Source organism: Amblyomma mixtum, chromosome 3 (assembly GCF_055824585.1).
Source record: "Amblyomma mixtum isolate Tamu chromosome 3, ASM5582458v1, whole genome shotgun sequence".
Classification (NCBI taxonomy): Eukaryota; Metazoa; Arthropoda; class Arachnida; order Ixodida; family Ixodidae; genus Amblyomma; species Amblyomma mixtum.
In genome coordinates, this window is record NC_143014.1 from 388,611,414 (window position 1) to 388,629,580 (window position 18,167).

Genomic DNA, 18,167 nt, shown 5'->3' on the forward strand with positions numbered 1-18,167 from the left:
CTACATGACATGTTCAACTGTAACACCACTAATGGTTAACCAAGTAATCATATTGCCTGCAGAACATTAGTCTGCTCGATTCAGCACCACGACACGGATGCAGCCTCATTGCTCTGTTTCTGTTCCCTCGAAGTCATTTTTTTTAACTACTTTATGTCGACATGCTCACTTTAAAGACGTTGGATGCAGTATTTTGTACGAATGCAGACAATGGAGTATTATGTATTCACTTAGAGTCGCTGCTATATTTTGTGCAGTATTTATTTCACGTTAGTTTATTTATTTGACATTCACTTCCGAGGCGCAGCTCTTTGTAAAAGTGTTTATAAAACAGGTTTAATGCATATGTAAACAGGTTCTGCTTTTTCTTTTCTTTCGGGTGCCAATCCGCATGATATTTATAATGTTAATTTGTAAGTTATTCAACCTCATCTCTGCACTCCTGTTCTGTTATTCGCTAGTGTCCAGGCCTTGTCAAGCTTTTCTTGCAGCTTTCTTGCCATGACATCCAGCAGCATTGTGTAAGTTGAATAAAAAAACTTTCAAATAGCAAAAGCAATCGTTCAATGCATTTATGAATTCAAACCTGTTGAAACGATCAAATAATAACGTCTGGGCAAAGAGTTACTTCCAGAAGCTGCGCAGGAACGAAAGATGTGTTTTTTCTTTCATTCGAGAGTGTCAAGAAATAACTTTTCTACCATGCGCACGATTCCAGTCGAAGCCCAAAATCGGCACCCATTACCATCTTTACTTACAACTGTGGTTTTCGTTTTGACGTGAAACCATCTACCTGCAATCCAAATTACTATGTAATGATGTTGGAGTCAAGTCGGATGAGTTTCTTCTGTTCTGCATGAGTGAATTCGAAAGAAAGAAAAAAATTCCATACACGACGAAATCCAAATTGTAATCTTTATTCCCATATAAAAACAAAAAAGGAAAGCGTTGGTCATGTTAAGCTCCCCTGAATGTGTTCCATCACCGTGTTAGGAGTATGCCGGATGTATAAAATAAGTTGTTCCGCAATTTTTAAAACGCGCCTTTTTCTGTAGGAGTGTACTTTACGGCTTAGCATTCCCAGCGCTGTCGCCTGTCCGAATACAGCTAAAGTGTGCTAACCAGCATAGCTGAAATTGACTAGTAGCATAGCTTAAATTGACTAGTTAATTTGATTGTGTTAGAAATACTACTGTAGGTTTCGCTTTCACGCGTAGCCCGGGCCGGTACGGACGGATGACCTTGAACAACGTTGCTTCAACCGCGCTCCGCCAGATGGCAGCATCATCGCCACGCCCCGCGGCCCGCGGCGCCGGGCAGTTTGCTCTGTATACGACAGATGGCGCAACTAGGAGGTCCGCCACTTCTGGCCTTCGAAGCCGGAGTTAGCAGCATTGGCGCGCAGTGCATCAATGGCGTTCGAATGATATCGGTTAAGCAATTCGCTTAATTTTTAATCAGACCACATATATAAATACCACCGAGTAGGAAACTGGCCGAGTTGGGGAATAGAACCACGGTCTCCGGAGTGCGAGGCGAGCACGCTGACCACTCCGCTATTCCAGCTGGATGGTTTCGAATCAACAAAGGCGCGTCTAATGAATACAGTGTCTTCGTTCACTCCAATCTTCCGCCATTCTCGTTACGGCGAGGTTCAGGTGTCCACCGAGATATGTGATACAGATACATTTCCTTTCCTCAAAAACCAATTAGCCGACGAGCAAGGCGTACAGCCGAACGGGTGATGGCGTTCTGTGGACTCCCTGGCAGCGTGGCGGAATGGTGACGTGACCAAATATGGCGGCGCCCACGCTCCCGCGCTGTAGAGCGTCTATAAACGCACGCTTGCCTTGGCGTGAATGCTTTGCAATGCAGTCCTCTAAGGAGAAGTGGCAGTGATAGGAAGAAGCGAGAAAGCGACAACGTGCACAAGAGACGCCAAAACAGCTTGAAGAACGTCTTGCAAAGCGTCGTGCTAAGGATGCAGCTCGGCGACACCGTTCTACCTCGCAGAGTTGTTCCAGGTCATCGATAACCGATGAATCTCAACACCTGACTGCTCAGGTACGCCGCAATGCTACCAGCCGAAGGCAACGCGCCGAAGAATCACCATAAGAACGCGCGCACCATTTCTAACGCGATTTACCCAGTTTAAGCAGAGCTAAACCTCTGCCAATTTTTATTGCGAAGGCCATACTACTCCCAAGAACTGCCTTTCGCGTAGCGGCGGCCACCTGTCACGTTGACCTTTAGATTGACATCTGACGTCATACGATACCTAGCGATGTGACAGCGTGACGTCTACTAGGAGCGAGAGGCAGGTTACAACTCGGCTCGTCGGGTAACGGCGGCCGCTTGGCACGGCGCGCCGCGCTCCTCCCGCTACAGGCGCTATTGACGTTATGGCGTGACGTCATCCCAGGAGCGAGAGTTGGAGATTTTAATGCGCGCCATGAAGAATGGGGCTACAAGAAAAAAGATAGCAAAGACAGACAGCTGTGGGAGGACATCCAAGAGCTAGGCCTCACGCTGCACACAGACTCTGGCTGCCCGACAAGGAAAGGAAATAGCGTAATGGCAGACACATCTCCTGATCTGACGCTCTCCAAAAACGCACCTGCCATTAGGTGGGAGAATACAGAGCAGGACTTAGGAAGCGACCATTACATAATAGCAACTACCCTGGAAACAGGACTTTCGGAAGATCGCTCTCAGCAAGCGAAGATCACAAAATGGGAAAGCTTTGGGGAAATGTGGGAAGGTATCCCGGCTGAAGACATTACTGACATAGAAAGCTGGACGAGCAAGCTTAAAAAGCATGTAGCTAAGGCAACAGTAGCTTTAGAAGGACAGGACGCCCCAGCGATAGCCGACAGCAAGCTACTCCACATGTGGGAGGCGAAACGCGGGTTAGAACGCAGGCTTAAAAAACAAAGGTGGAACTGAAACCTGAAAAGGAGGATAGCTAGACACAATAAAGAAATCGAGAGGTACACCATGCAGCTATGTGAACAAAATTGGTGCTGCGTATGCGATGATATGGAGAAAGGAATGAGTCTAGCCAAGACGTGGAATATCCTACGCCACCAGTTAGACCCAACTCAATCGAAAACTCAATCGAACATTAAGCTAAAGAAAACTAGACATGCCTACCAGGGGGAAGACAAGGAATTCATGAAGGAAATAGAACAGACCTATATAGGAAATATAACTTGACTTGCCGGCTTATAAAGGTGTAGTAAGAGAGGAGCTCGACGCACCCATAAGGGAGGCAGAGGTTAGAGCGGAGTTAATCAGACTTAAAACAAAGTCCGCCCCAGGGCCGGATGGTATAACAAATAAGATACTTAGAAATTTAGATGACGAGTCCATCATTGCTCTCACAAAATACATGCAACAAGTGTGGGAAAAAGGAACGCTACCCAAACAATGGAAAGAGGCCAGCATAACTTTAATCCCCAAGCCGGGCAAGCCACCCAAGCTGGAGAAGCTCAGGCCAATACCCTGACCTCATGCGTAGGAAAGCTGATGGAACATGTAGTTCAAACGAGATTAAATCGCTACATGGAGGATAACAGCTTATGGCCTGACGAGATGGTCGGATTCAGACCAAAGCTAAGCACTTAGGATGTAATGTTACGACTGAATCATGGCATCATAGACTCCAATTATAGGGATGCAAAAGTAATTCTTGGGCTGGACCTCAAAAAAGCTTTCGACAATGTAAAGCACGAGGCCATCCTAGAGGAACTCCAAGAGATAGGAGCAGACCAAAAACCTATGACTATATAAAGGACTTTCTGACAAATAGAACAGCGAAAATAAGATATCAAGACATAGAGTCGGTGGTAATTACGCTAGGGAGTAGGGGCACCCCGCAAGGATCGGTCTTATCCCCGCTTCTATTTAACCTTGCTATGAGAGGTCTCCCGGAAAAGCTCAAAAAGATTGGCAACATACACTTTAGTATCTGTGCTGAAACGTAAATATCTGGGTCAATCAGGGCAGCGATGCCGAAATAGAGCATAAACTACAGGAGGCAGCGCACGTAGTGGTAAAATACGCAGCGAATAGAGGGCTAGCGTGCTCACCAGAGAAATCCGAACTTCTGGTGTATAACCCTAAGCACTTGAGACTCAAACAGAGTAACAACTTCAACATCACGGTCGGAGGAAACCCCGTGCCGATGGTGGATAGGATTAGAATATTAGGACTGCATATTCAGAGCGACGGATACAACGGGGAAACCCTGAAGAAGCTCGAGGGATATGCGGCGCAAGCCATAGCGATATTTAGAAGAATAGCACTCAAAGGACGAGGGCTAAGAGAGAAAAGCTTGATCAAGTTGGTGCAAGCATACGTTATCAGTCGGATAAGCTATGCTACACCCTACTTGAAGATCCGCGCCTCAGAACGGGATAAACTAGACACGATCATAAGGGGATGCTACAAACGATCTCTAGGCCTGCCCATAAGCACCTCCACTGAAAGACTCCTAGACATGGGTATTCACAATACATGGAGAGAGATTGCTGAAGCCACGAGAACGGCGCAGCGAGACAGATTAAGCCAATCAAACACAGGAAGGGCGATTCTAAGCATGGTAGGACTCCAGACGGAAAAGGGTATTCTAGTAAAGCGGCACATCCCAAGGGACATCAGAGAAAAGATCAGGGTAGATCCTTTACCCAGAAACACGCACCCTACATTTCACAAAGAAAGGAGGGAAAAGAGAGCTGAGGCGCTCACCAAACGCTTCGGCGAAATGAATGAGAAAGCAGTGGCCTACACGGATGCGGCTACCGGGAAACTGGGAGCAGCGGCGGCAACGGTCGTTAGTAGCCGGGGTACAGCTGTACCTTCCGCAACCATACGCAGTCGAAATCCAGAGTCGGCTGAAGAAGTTGCAATAGCGCTCGCCTGCGTGGGAACGGAGGCACAATACATAATTAGCGATAGCAAGACTGCTCTCCAAAATTATGCCCGAGGCAGAATAACACAGGAAGCACTGCGAATTCTAGAGGGACGTAGAATAAATAGAAATATTAGTCTCGTTTGGACACCAGCTCACGAGGCAGTTCCAGGAAACGAGGCGGCAAACGCCCTGGCTCGAGATCTCTACTTCCGAGCCGCGGCAGGACCGCCCGATAACAAGGAACTGGACGAGAGACTGATAAATTACACAGAAATAGTGGAAAATTACAAACTAAACAGGAGACTCTTTCCTCCCCCGGACAAAGAGCTCGCTAACACAGAGGCTACGGCTTGGAGGAGACTACAGGCTAAAAATTTCATACACCCAGTGTGGGCATAGCATATCTTAAAAGATTAGGATATTGATGATAAGTGTGGGAAGTGCGGGGAGAGGGGGACCCTCGACCATGTGATTTGGGAATGTGCGGATTCTCCAGGGTTCCGAGAGAAAATAGACAGTAGAGAGGCCTGGGAAACCCTTCTGCAAAGCACGGACCCCGTCGTGCAGAAGAAAGCGGTCCATTTGGCGATAGCTGCCGCGAGGAGCCAGAAGCTCCTTGCCTGTCTCTAGTCGCGGAGGTCCCGGCCCCTGCCCCTCGGCCTACGTGCCGGAGGTAGGGAGTAGGGGGCCTCCATTCTGATGGAAAATAAAGGTTTATCAACAACAACAAGAGCCGGGCTACCAACTCGGCTCGTCGGGTAACGGCGGCCGCTTGGCACGGCGCGCCGCGCTCTTCCCACTAGAGGCGCTGCATATGCAGTATAAAACAGAGTACACTGTGGGGCCAGGTGGTCATACATAATCTGAACGAACAAACGTAGCGTTTAAACAGGACACAGAAAGATGAGGACAGGACGGGGCTACTGGTAGCCCCGTCCTGTCCTCATCTTTCTGTGTCCTGTTTAAACGCTACGTTTGTTCGTTCAGAGCAGTATAAAACACCTGCTTTCGCAACCTACCAGGCTTAACCAAAGATAATCACCCGCCAATTTTTTTTCTCTTAGTGCTAGTCTCTATTAATTGAAAGCCACGTAGTTCACTTCAAGTAATGTCCATATCAGTTTTTAGAATTTCCAAAACGCAGTTACCCATGGCCCAACAAATTTTGCTCACACCGCGCCAAAATACATGCACTTTCGAAAAGCCCGCAGGCAAAGCAACAGATCCAGTACATGTAACCCGTCGAAAAACCCAAAATTTGTCACGTCACTGCGTCGAGGTTAACCTTGTATTCGAAGTTCTAAATATTGATAGGATATTACTGGCGGTGAGCTACACACCTAGCAACACAGAGGGAGGCTAACAGTAATAGTTGAAAAGTCGTTGACCTCCGTGTCCAACGCCTGGCCACCCCAAACATACATTCGGGTTCCGACTGCGGACGCGGTGTGGAAGCAGCGGCTAGCCGGGGCCTCTGCACTGGTCGGAGCGCTATGCCACGTCAGGCTCTCAAGGTCAAGATAATATACACGGTGTGAGGATTCCGGGTCCAAGAAATCAAAGACGTACATCCGTTGACGCAGCACACAAGCCGAGAAGATGCTCAGTGCCGCCATTTGGCCGCACATTTCCGAGCGGCTGCTTATACAACCGGTATAAGCAGCCAATCCGTGACCTTATGTCCGAGGAGCTCCCCCACGTGTAGGCACAGTCACCGCAGGCGACAACGCTGTGGTCGCTAAAGCTAATGGGCTCGCCTTCGGGGTGCAGCACAGACAGCGGCACACCCCACTTGCACGTTGCAGTGTGGAAGATGTATACGCCTAAGCGGATCCCTGCTGAAAAAAAGTTCTATGATGCAATAACCTCATAGATCATTCATCATAGAATATCATACAATCTGTATGACATATCATACAATCTGTATGATATATCATACGAATTGTATGATATATCATACAGATTGTATGATATCTCATACATATTCTATGGTGAATGATCTATGAGGTTATTGCATCATACAACTTTTTTTCAGCAGGGATGCCTAAGATTACATCCCTGTCATCGTGGTAGTTGTAGAACGGGTGGAACGAGTAGACCTTTCTTTTGATGGCGATAGCATGTTGTTGACGAGTTCTGGAACGCCGTTCAGCAGCACGTTCCATATCGTCGAGTGGTAACCAATCTTCTCAGAAATGAAACCGAGCGTTAGTTTTTCCTCCCTGCTGAAGAGCAAGCAGTGGGTAAGAACGGGTATGGTAGGCGTTTTTATTTTTTTTTCTGCAAGCCTGTGTTGATTTTAGTGAGAAAGCTTCTAACGCACCCTTTGCTGTCATGACGATATAACAACTGTTCCTGGGCTTACGCGAAGACGGGAGAGGGAAAGCGTGTGAGAAGGGTTGCGCAGGGAAAGAGGGGACACGAGGAGAGCAGCGAGGACGCTACGCATTGGGTGGCGCATGCGTGTGTGACACCGAGACGCATTTTTCTTTGCTACAGCCTAATGCATCGTTCGGTGTGATGGCGTGAAGCGATAGTAATATTGCACCTCTTCAGTAGCAAAGGCATTGTGTGGTTGTTTCAGAAGCCACGGAACTGTAGGCCCTGCGCACACACAAGATTTGCGGCGCTCGTAAGATTGCAAAAACGAGCCCGGAGTCTAAGAAGACCTGCGTAGACGGGCAGCTGAGGTCACAAAGAAACGCTAACATCAGCATTGGGCAGCCGTGGATGGAGTCAGGAGGCAGGTTCGGGCTTGGGCCACTTGACATCAGGGGGAGGCCAAAGCCAACTAACATGCGGCCGTTGGAAAAGGGGTCAACGCAAAAGGAAAGCCGACCTCAAACGCGCTACGCGACAGGACCCATAAAATCCGGACGTCCAAATGCTTGCGCCCCCATGATGGATGGAAAACTTTATTATGCAAGCGAGTTTGGACCGTTCAAGGCCTCAGGGCCACCGCGCAGCCCTCATATTACGCGCATGTGCCCAGGGTGCGTATAACCATGGCACTGGTCCCAGTATCAGGACAGAGTGACGTTGTCGCGAGGCCTCAGATCTGCGTGCTAGAGAATGCCTCGCTGCAATTCACGTTACTGGTGGTAACTGCTCCTTTAGTTTTAATCTAGCATTGCATATTCGGCATGATTAAAGATTGTTACTTGACAGGAAAAGAACTGGCAAACTTCAGTTCACCTTAATAGTACGACGTGATAGCGTTAAAGTGTCCGTACGGTCGCTAGGGTGTCCCCTGGCGCACAGTTTTGCAGACACCGACACACTTGTTGAAATCATAAACTGTTTTATTGCACATCGTCGTCCACATTATTTAGTGCCTATAATTATTGACCCTCATTAGCTATGTGGCCCTCTCGTGTAATTTTCCTGCTGTGCGCTGGGAGATACTCGTACAAGGCCTCTATTTATCGAACTTATCGCAGGTTGCTCAGTGGAGGTTTCTGTTCCCACTGACCACATTTGCTTTTTTATATAAGCAAAATAACTTTCCTACTCCACTACCTTCTCGACCAATCAGGATTTTCCCGTGTCAACGGTCCTGACGATGGGTTTCCGTCCGAACGGGACTTTTAATGCGGTCGCGTAAAAAAAAAATAAAAATTGGAGAGGACACTTAAACTGCGCATTAAGAGTACGACGCGATAGCTTGATGGGTTAATTCCCGTATATGCAGGCCATTCACTATTTTACACTGATCGATCCTTGGGAGTCCTCATACCACTCCAGTCGCACTGGTGCAGTGGTTAAGCGATGGGCCTTGTGGGACCCAGGTTCCCCTGCCCGAGCGGCCAATAAGTTATTTAACTGCCACGGTCGGCAGTTTGATCACTATCCGGTGGGAACGTTGTGATGCCACAACAAGGACACGTGACCAAGGCGGCCCATCCGCCTCCTAGGTTGCTCTCTGGGAACCACCTGCCAGAGCCATGCCCATGATTTCTCGCTCACAACGCCGACGAGGACACCGGGGCCTTTAAGTCGATAGAAGGCATTCAGATGCAGTGCTAATGTTCTGCTTTGTGCGGCTCAATAACTAAGGAAATTATGCCCGGTAGTTCTAAAAAAATAAAGGCGAGCGGTGTTTGCAAATGAAGCGTCTATTCCATTCTCAATTCACACAATACCGGAAGGGTAAAACCAACGTAATTCATCGGACACCGTTAGCGCGCATGAGTTCAAAGGATTAATATTGCCACAGCGGCGTTTCAAACCCGTGGCTGAGCAAACAGGTCAGCTTCGCTGGCCACTGCACGAGGGCGCGATGCAATCGCCGCAACCGATCACGTCTCGTGTTAAACTGCAACACACTTTCACGCTGTGCGTTGCAGATCGCCTCTTCAACAAGTTCCACCTGCGGCGCTCCGCTCATAACACGTTTTCCACAATCGGTAGTTACCGCCGCGGTGGCTCAGAGGTTGGAGTGCTCGGCTACTCAGCAGGATGGATGGATGGAAACAACTTTATTACACAAAAAAAAATCTTCCAGGGTGCTCCCCTACTGGTTTAGTAGTCCACGGGCTTGCGCTTCACGTAAAGCCCGATCCACCAGCCATTTCTCGCCGGCGGGCTGAGCGGTCCGTAAAGCAGCCTCCCAGGAAGAATGAGTGGGATTGGGCATGGGGTACTGCCTTTGGGGAAGGACATTCCCAAAGGTAGTGGAAAAGTGTGGATCTGGGCACGCCACAGGTGGTACGATCAGGAGCAAATGTGGAGTGAAAGCATGAGAGACGGTGGGGGGATATAAAACAGCCTGTCTGTAATTGTCGCCATGTGGCGCTGGATGAGGGCGACAAGGTACTGTGGGGTGGTGGCAGTGTCATGCGGCTGAGTTTGTAGAATGTTGTAATTTGATGATATGTATACAGGACCGATGTAGCCTCTTTCGCAGGGTTGGGTGCCTCATCATCCGGGATCCGGAAGGAGAGTTCTCGGGCCAGCGCATGAACGCGCTCATTACCGGGGATCGAGGCATGCCCAGGGACCCACGAGAGAGTAACCGTTCGGTCGAGATAGGTGACTGTGGCAAGAATACGATGTGTTGCCGGCGTCGCCACGCCCTTTAGGTAGTGGCGGTACGCGGCCTGGGAATCTGTGCAAATTTCGGTTACGTTATTGTCAAAGGTGGAGTGGGCCAGAGCAAGTGCGATGGCGGCTCCTTCCGCTTCTGCAGGCGAATTAGTCCGGATAGTGGCGGCGGCCCCAACTGTGCCGTCTTCATAGGCTGCGACTGCCGTGAAATATCCTGGTTTCGAATTTTCTGCCGCGTCGACATAAAGTATATCGGAGCGGTTGCTGTATGTTTTCGTGTAATAGCTCGCTCGGGCCTGCCGCCTACCCTGATGGAGACTAGCGCTCATATTTCGCGGTAGGGGCTTCTGATATATGTGATCCTGAGTGCGCAGAGAGATCATGTAAGGTGTAGGACTTGTTGGGATGGGAATGGGTGGATTGAGACGTAGCTGTCGCAGTAGGCGTTGTCCTGTTTCTGTGCGACTCAGGCGGACTGATTGGTTGGTGCGTTGAGCCTCTATTAATTCGGTCACTGTATTGTGCGTACCAGTGGCCAGGAGACGTTTCGTGCTAACCGTCCGTGGAAGACGTAGGGCGCAGGTGGCAGCCCTGCGTATTAGGATGTCTGCCTGTTGTGTTTGCCGATGAGTGAGTATGTGGTATGAGAGGTGGTATATAATGCGGCTAATGATTAGTTTATTTGTCATATTGAGGGTATCCCGTTCAGACAGCCCATGATTGCGTGCTACCACCCGCCTGATAAGTGCAGCGACCTGTTTGGTCTGTTTTTGCAAGAGCTGAAGGGTGGTGGTTGCATCGAGTGTGTTGCTAATGAGAAGGCCGAGAATCTTCACCTGAGGTACAATGGGCACTGGATTGCCGTACAAGTGTAGTTCCATCTAGGGGTCACTGGGGAGGGGATTCAGTTGCAGGAGTTCCGATTTATTTGGAGAGCAACGGAGGCCTCTGTTTGCTAAATGAGTGGTGGTGATGTCTATGGCAGATTGCAGGATATTCTGGGCTGTTCCAAGGGATCCTCCCGTTGTCCAGAGGGTTATATCATCTGCGTATATGGCTGTGTGCAGCCCTGGGATAGCAGCAACGGCCTTTGCCAGTGGCGCTAGGGCAATGTTAAAAAGTAAAGGTGGCATAACCGCCCCTTGTGGGGTACCCCGGTTAGGCAGGGGGAAAGGCTGGGAGGCAATATCCCCAAGGTGGAGTTCTGCCGTGCGTCCCTGAAGGAAGGCCCGAATATATTGCCATATGCGGTGCCGCATCCCGTGGTGGCTAATGTCGTGAGGATATGGTCATGGCTTATTTTGTCGAAAGCCTTATGAATATCCAGGGCCAGTATGGCTCGCGTACTGGCTGTAGGGCGCCTGGTGCAAAAGAGGGACTCTTTAAGGGCAAGAAGTACGTCTTGCGCCGAGATGTTTGGGCGGAAGCCGAACTGAACGTTGAATAGAAAGCCTGTTGTTTCTAGAAACGGTTGCAGGCGATTGAGAATGACATGCTCGAAGAGCTTGCCGACACAGCTCGTTAAGGAGATGGGGCGCAAATTTTAAAGAGTGAGGGGTTTGCCCGGTTTGGGTATAAATCGCATGCTGGCATGAGTCCAGGCTGATGGGAGCGTCCCAGCTTGCCAGTGGTTATTAAAGAGCTCCGTGAGTTCCTGGAGGAAGACTTCGTCCAGATTGAGTAGTGCCTTGTTGGTTATGCCATCCGGCTCCGGCGCCGTAGAGCGGCGAATACTGAAGAGTGCTCGGCGGACTTCGTTTAAGGTGATATCGGCATCAAGTTCTGGGTTAGGTGGAGGTAGATTGGGTGGATCTGCCGACTGTAGAGATGTGGGTATATAAGTGTCCCGTAGTTGGCCAATTACGTCGGTGCCCTTTTGGAGCTCTAGTTGTATTAGACGTTGTGTGTTTACTTGTGTCTGAGATTTAGTGGTTCTTGGATCCAAGAGAGCACGTAGGAGGGACCACGTGCGTTTAGTGCTTAATGTACCCTTGAGGTCGTTACAAAATGCTGCCCAGTTTGCGCGGGCTAGCGTGTTCGCATATTCTTCTGCCTCGCGAGTGAGAGCGGCTATGCGGAGTCTCAATTTACGATTGGGTCACTGGTGACGCCAGCGCTTGAGAAGTCCCTCTCGGGCCTCCCATAGATGAGCAAGATGCGGATCAATCTGCGGTCCCTTAGGGGTATTTTTAATGCTTTTGCTGTTCGCCTTGATGGCCTTCACCAGACGGTCAGTCCAGTCAGTAACAGTACAGCAGGGGTAACCGGGTTTGAACCCAGTCGCGGCGGCCTGCGCTTCGATGAAGGCAAAACACAAAGAGCGCCCGTGTGCTGTGCGGTGTAAATGCTAGTTAAAGGTCCCAGGGTGGTCGAAATTAATCCACAACGGCCCCTCCTACTCTCTTACGCCTTTCACTCCCACCTTCCTCCCTTCCTTCACGGTGCGGTTGGGGCTTCCACCGAGATATGTGAGACAGATACAGCGTCACTTCCTTTCCTCAAAACCACGTATTTAGAGGTGCATATAGAAGGCAAAGTGACCAAATTACAAGTTTCTATTTCACCAGAGAGAGAAAGAAACTTTATTACAACAGGAATTCGGGGCACGCCCCAGGGTCCCCGCACGACCCCACTGCTATAGTGCCTAGAATATTCTAGGCACTATACCACTGCACTCAAGTGTTTATGTTCCTAAGGTCCATAACACTGGCAGCCCGGTTGGTGGCGATAGTCTGCACGGCCGGGTCCTCCGAGCGCAGCAGGGTCTCCCAGTCCTCCCAGGTCTTGAAGTTCTCTAGGTCCCGCGGGGGAGGGGCCGCCGGGCAGAGGGAAAGGGTGTGGAGGGAAGAAGCGAAGGGTTCTGGGCATATGGCGCGTGCTGGAGTGGGGAAGGAGGGATGATAGGGGGCTAAGGTAAGGGGTGAGGGGAGTGTGTGTATCTGTAGTCTGCGCCAGAGTGTTGCGTGTTTGTTATCTAGGGAGGGGTGGGGCGGGGGGTATAGCTGGCGTGAGGCTCTGTATGTCTGCGTCAGCTCGCTGAATGAGTGCATGCGCTCCTTCTCGAATCCCCGATCCGAGGCCACCTGAGCCCGGTTTAAAGAACCTCGGGCTAAAAGGTTGGTAGCCTCGTTTCCGGGATTCCCGGAGTGCGCAGGCACCCATATCAACTCCACTTGGCGGGGAGGGGGTGCATCGGGTGAGTCCAGCTTGTCACTAAAGTCACTAAAGTCACTAAAAATATACCTGGCTTCCGTGCGAGTGATAGCGAGTGCGATGGCGGCTTCCTCTGCAGCCTCTGGGGATGTGTCTGGAGGGAGAGGTAGTGTGAGGAGGGTGGATGAAGAGGAGTCCATCACAGCTGCTGGCGCTTCATCACCCGTGCAGGCAGCGTCCACCCATACGGCGTCGGGCTCGGAGCCGTACGTTCGATGGATTGCCTTCGCACGGGCTCTCCGGCGCTGCTCATGGTGGGACGGGTGCATATTCCTCCGGAGAGGCCTGATGAGGAGCTCCCAGTGAAGGGGCCGTGGGATAGTGAGGAGGGTTGGGTCGTTGGCCGGTATTCTGATTCCGAGGGAATCCAGGATATACCGGCATGTAGATGTTTGTGTGAACCTGATGTATTGGGCCTGTCGGTGGGCTTCCATCAGTTCCGCGATCGTGTTGTGGAGGCCCAGGCCTAGTAATCTGTCTGCGGGTGTGTCGAGGGGAAGATGAAGGGCTACCTTGAATCTCTTGCGAATCAAGGCATCCAAAGCGTTTATCTGATCATTGGATAGTTGAAGGCTGATGACAAAGGCATGAATGAGCCGACATAGGTCGCGCTCTTTCAAGCCTCTATGATGTCCCGAAACCCTGCGGATGAGGTGCGATACCGCGCCTATAACCTGTTTAAGTTTCTTGAGGGTGGTGGTGTTTTTGCCATCGCTCTGGCTGTGCAGGCCCAATACACGGAGGGTGTCAACCTCAGGTACCGGATCACCATTCAGTTCAATGGCAATGGGGGAGCGGGGAGAGCGACGGTTCTTAGGCCGGATGAGGAGCAGTTCGGACTTCTCTGGGGAGCAAGACAGTCCGATGGTTCGTGCATAATTTTGGGTGAGGGTGGCTGCTTCCTGTAAGGTGTTCTCTATGCCGCCGTCACTGCCGTGGGTGGTCCACGGGGTGATATTGTCGGCATAAAGAGTGTGCTTAAGGTGGGTAATAGTTGCCAATTTTCGGGCGAGGGGGATGAGGGTAATGTTAAACAAAAAGGAGGAAAGGACGGACCCTTGAGGGGTGCCGATACTCTGAAGCGTGTAGGAGCGGAAAGACAGAGGGCTGAAATGTATCTCAGCCGTGCGGTCAGTGAGGAATGCTTGAATGTAGGCGTACGTGCGCACACCCACATTCAATGGGGATAGAGCAGTCAAAATCGCCTGATGTTCAATGCGATCAAAAGAGTTGGAGAGATCCAAAGCTAAGACTGCCTTGGTGTGACCTGGAAGAAGCGGGTCGAAAATGTCGTGTGTGGGTTGCAGCATGGCGTTCTGTGCGGATAGATGGGGGCGAAATCCCACGATGCTATGCGGGTAAAGATTGTTATCCGCCATGTGACTTGTGAGTCTCGCTAACACAACATGCTCGAGGAGCTTCCCTAGGCATGAGGTTAGCGAAATCTGGCGAAGGTTCTGTAGTGTAAGTGGTTTGTTGGGTTTTGGTATGAATATTAACTTCGCGTGGCGCCAGGACTGCGGAAGCTTACCCTCCTTCCACCACTGGTTGAAGTATTTCGTAATGTGGGCGATCGACTGGTCATCCAGATTACGGAGCATGGAGTTTGTGATTTGGTCTGCCCCAGGTGCAGAGTTGGCGCGGAGAGTCAGGAGGGCCGCTATGACTTCCGTCTCCGTGATGTCGGAGTCGAGTGTGGGATTTGCCTGGCCTGTGTAGTAGGGCAGAGGTGTGGGGGCGCCTGGAGAGGTGTACATGGTTTGAAGTGTGTCTAGGAGGGTGTCGGGATCGTCAATGTGTTCATGTGTGAGTCGTGTCACGTGGTGCTGTGTTGCTGATTTGGTGCGTGTGGGATCAATGAGGTGTCGGAGGAGTTGCCATGCGCGTTTGCTGGACAGGTTTCCGGCGATGCCGTCACATATCTGTCCCCAGTTGAACCGGCAGAGCTCCTCAGAGTGCTGTTGGATTTGTGTCTGCAGCGCGACCAGCCGCTTTTTAAGCGTTCTGTTGTGTTTGTTGCCTTTAGAGCGCTCCAGGATGCTGTGATAAGCCTCCCAGAGGTGGGCTAGGCGTGTGTCGAGGGTAGGGGTTTCGGTTGTAGTTTCAATGTTTCGCGTGTTGTGGTGAACGTCATGCTTGAGTGACTGCACCCATGCGTCGATGTCTGCGATGGGAGTGTCTGGGAGGGCGGAGCTTGCAGCGCGAAAGACATCCCAGTTGATGAGTTTGTGTGTTGTATTTGCGTGACGGGGTGGTTTGTACGGGACAGTGATTTGTATAATATAATGATCGCTACCTAGTGTATGTTGTGTTCTGTTCCAGGTAACGCCGCGGATGCAGCGGCTCAGCGTCAGGTCCGGACCGGTGTCCATGCTGACACTGTTGCCGATCCGCGTAGGCGTCTGAAACGTGTTGTGCACAGTGGACCTCGATGTGTAGCGGTTGTGTATCCTCAGTCAGTATGCTGACTGTTGAAGTCCCCACCGATGAGTAGGGGATGTTTCCCTGCTAGATGGTGTAGCTTTCGCAGAAGTGATTCTAGCGGGGCCATCGGCAGGGACGGAGGGTGGTATATGTTTGATATAAATATAGAAGGAAGTGAATGTGTGTGATGTATAAGTTTTGTGATCACGCAGGGCGTCTCAGACGTGATGTGATGAGTTTAGTAGGTGAGGCTGCAGTGTATGAGTGTGGACGCCCTGGGTGTGTTAGTGGTATCTGAGTGTGTAGATGTGTAGCTTCGGAGGGTTGCCCGGTGTGCAGTCTCCTGGAGAAGAAGTATGTGCGGCATTGGTGTGATGGTGGGAAGGAGAAGTTGCAGAGATGCACGCTTGGCCCGGAAGCCGAGGCAGTTCCAAGTTAAAATTGGGACATGATTAGTGCTCCCCCCCGCCATATTGGAGAGTGGGGGGATTGAGGAGGGTAGTAAGACGGGTGTCAATTGGTATGTGTGGCTCAGGAAAGGTGGTTTGTGCTTGCGGAGGTAGCATGTGGGGAGTGGGGGGGTTGAAGTTTGGTGAAGCGATGGGTAAGGTTATGTTCCAAGAGCTCTATCATCTTGGTAAGCATAGTGTCCATAAGCTGCTCTAGTTTTTCGGTGAGGGTGGCGGCAAGGTGATTGAATCTGGCCTCGAGGCGGGCGTCTAGCTCTTTTAGTTTGTGGTCAAATTTGGACTCGAGTGCTGCTAATTTACCGTCTATTTCTGGGGGAACGGAAGGGGGTGTGGCGTCTGAGGTGCGCTGCTTCTTTGCAGGAGGGGTGCTCGAAGTGTCTGTAGATGATGTGGTCGGGATAATGACAGGGGGTGCGGGTTGAGGGGGCATGGAGGCGGCGGGGGTAATTAGGAGGGAGGAAAGGCAGCTTACCTCGTCATGCAAGGCCTTGAGTTCCTGGTCTCTCGGATCTGCCTGGGAGGACATGGTGTGGTGGGGATTGACGGATGGCTTTGCCAGAAACGCGGTCTGCCCAGGTGACACGCGAGGAGTTGTTGCTGCCATTCTATCTGGTTCTAGACGATGACCGGGAAGGCGTCGAGCTGCGTCCGTTGCCTGTGCTGGGTTGATCGCAGCGGGAAAGCCGTGATGCAGACTTGTGCGGAGCCGATGTGGGGTGCGTCTTTACTACACGGCCCCCTAGCGGCCTTCGATTTCACCAGAAACAACTGCAGGTATTCACCCGCTCAGGAATTTTTTACCACAACAGGAAATGAAAATGTGAAGTGCCAACGATTCACGCCACATTTTCACCATCACGGAGGGGTTGAACAAATTGATTGTTGCTCGCAATGTGAATAGACAACCGCTGCATGACACCTATACCAAACACCAGTTAGACGATAAGACGGCGACAAACACGCACGAAACGAAAGAAAAAACGTACCTCAGGTTTTAGGCAATATATATTTCACGTTTCTATTTAAGGCTACAAGATATTCAGTCCCTATCAATGTGACTGGCATGGCCGATCAACTAACCGAAATACTCGATTGGAAAGCGTTATAAACGTATCTCGCGGCGTCAAGAAGGTAATTCGCTCTGAAAACAAACCCGTAATTCAGAAGAGCCCTATTGGCCACTTATGCGCCGCTTATAGCGCTTTTAATCTTGGTTACAGCAACAGTACATGTTCGATTTTGAACATTCATTCGTTGAGTATCATAAAATAAAAAAACAGGAGTTGCTAACACTGGGCCGCGGTCCACGGCGTCTTGTATTACTCTTCTGGCCAATCGCAACAGTAAACGAAATCAATTTTTTAATGTTTGACTATATCCAACAATCCATGTATCAAAATTATAGAGCTCATAATTTTTTTCTTGTGATAAGCTTCTTGTTTAGGTAACAAGAATCGTTTAAGCAGCGGACTACTTTTTCATCGTGGAGGAATTTTATACGCCGAGGCTGAATGTGGGCGGAGCTTCTCTGCAGACTTAAATTGTATCCGACTATAAGTCCACACACGCCGCGAATACCGATCACTATATCGCTGCTTCAGAAAAAAGCCGCGTGATGCCGCCACCATCGGTGGAATGACCGGCCCTTGTTTCTTATAGAAGCAGGTCTCTCTGCAGGATGTAGACAGTGCGGCTAAACGGTGTTCCAGAGCATGTCACCCACAGGGCTGTACGCATCAACGGCAAGGTCTACTCGTTCAACAGTTACAACGCGGCATGGAACTTGCTCCACGTCTTCATCTTCGACCCCGCGTCGCGCCGGTGGGATATGGTGCAGACGCAGGTTCCCGACGGCGGGGCTATTAACATTTCCCGCCACACAGTTGTAGCGCACGGCCACTGCGCGTATCTGTGGGGCGGCCCGCCCACCTGGCCATTTCCAAGTGCTCTTTATCGCTTCTACCCAAACACAATGACATGCAGCCGTCTGGAGGTGTCCGGTGAGGTGCCATCATCGATGTACGGCAGCAAAGCTTGTGTAGTGGGTCACCGCAAGTATATCTTCTGTGACTGGGATCCATCGCCATATATGAGGGTCC

General features: G+C 50.5%; 2 protein-coding genes across 2 annotated transcripts; one reads left to right on the forward strand and one right to left on the reverse strand.

Moving 5' to 3' along the window:
- Positions 1-4,501: 4,501 nt before the first annotated feature.
- On the forward strand, positions 4,502-5,545 carry LOC149357132 (uncharacterized). Its single transcript, XM_089577880.1, is given in 1 exon segment — positions 4,502-5,545. A coding segment is annotated over 1 exon segment (1,044 nt).
- A 7,091-nt stretch (positions 5,546-12,636) lies between these two features.
- LOC149357133 (uncharacterized) lies at positions 12,637-16,594 on the reverse strand. The gene is made up of 2 exons (XM_089576516.1): positions 16,541-16,594; positions 12,637-15,225 (listed from the first exon to the last, which is right to left on the reverse strand). The coding sequence occupies exons 1-2, from the start codon at positions 16,592-16,594 to the stop codon at positions 12,637-12,639; spliced, it is 2,643 nt and encodes an 880-aa protein (XP_089432642.1).
- Positions 16,595-18,167: the final 1,573 nt, after the last annotated feature.

What these genes read in the sequence shown, in the direction of transcription:
- LOC149357133 (XM_089576516.1), bottom strand. Translation starts at nt 16,594, where the DNA reads ATGTCCTCCCAGGCAGATCCGAGAGACCAGGAACTCAAGGCCTTGCAT. An exon ending in TCAAGGCCTTGCATGACGAG is followed by an intron (nt 15,226 to 16,540) that starts GTAAGCTGCCTT and finishes CACCTCTGGGAG; the next exon opens with GCTTATCACAGCATCCTGGA.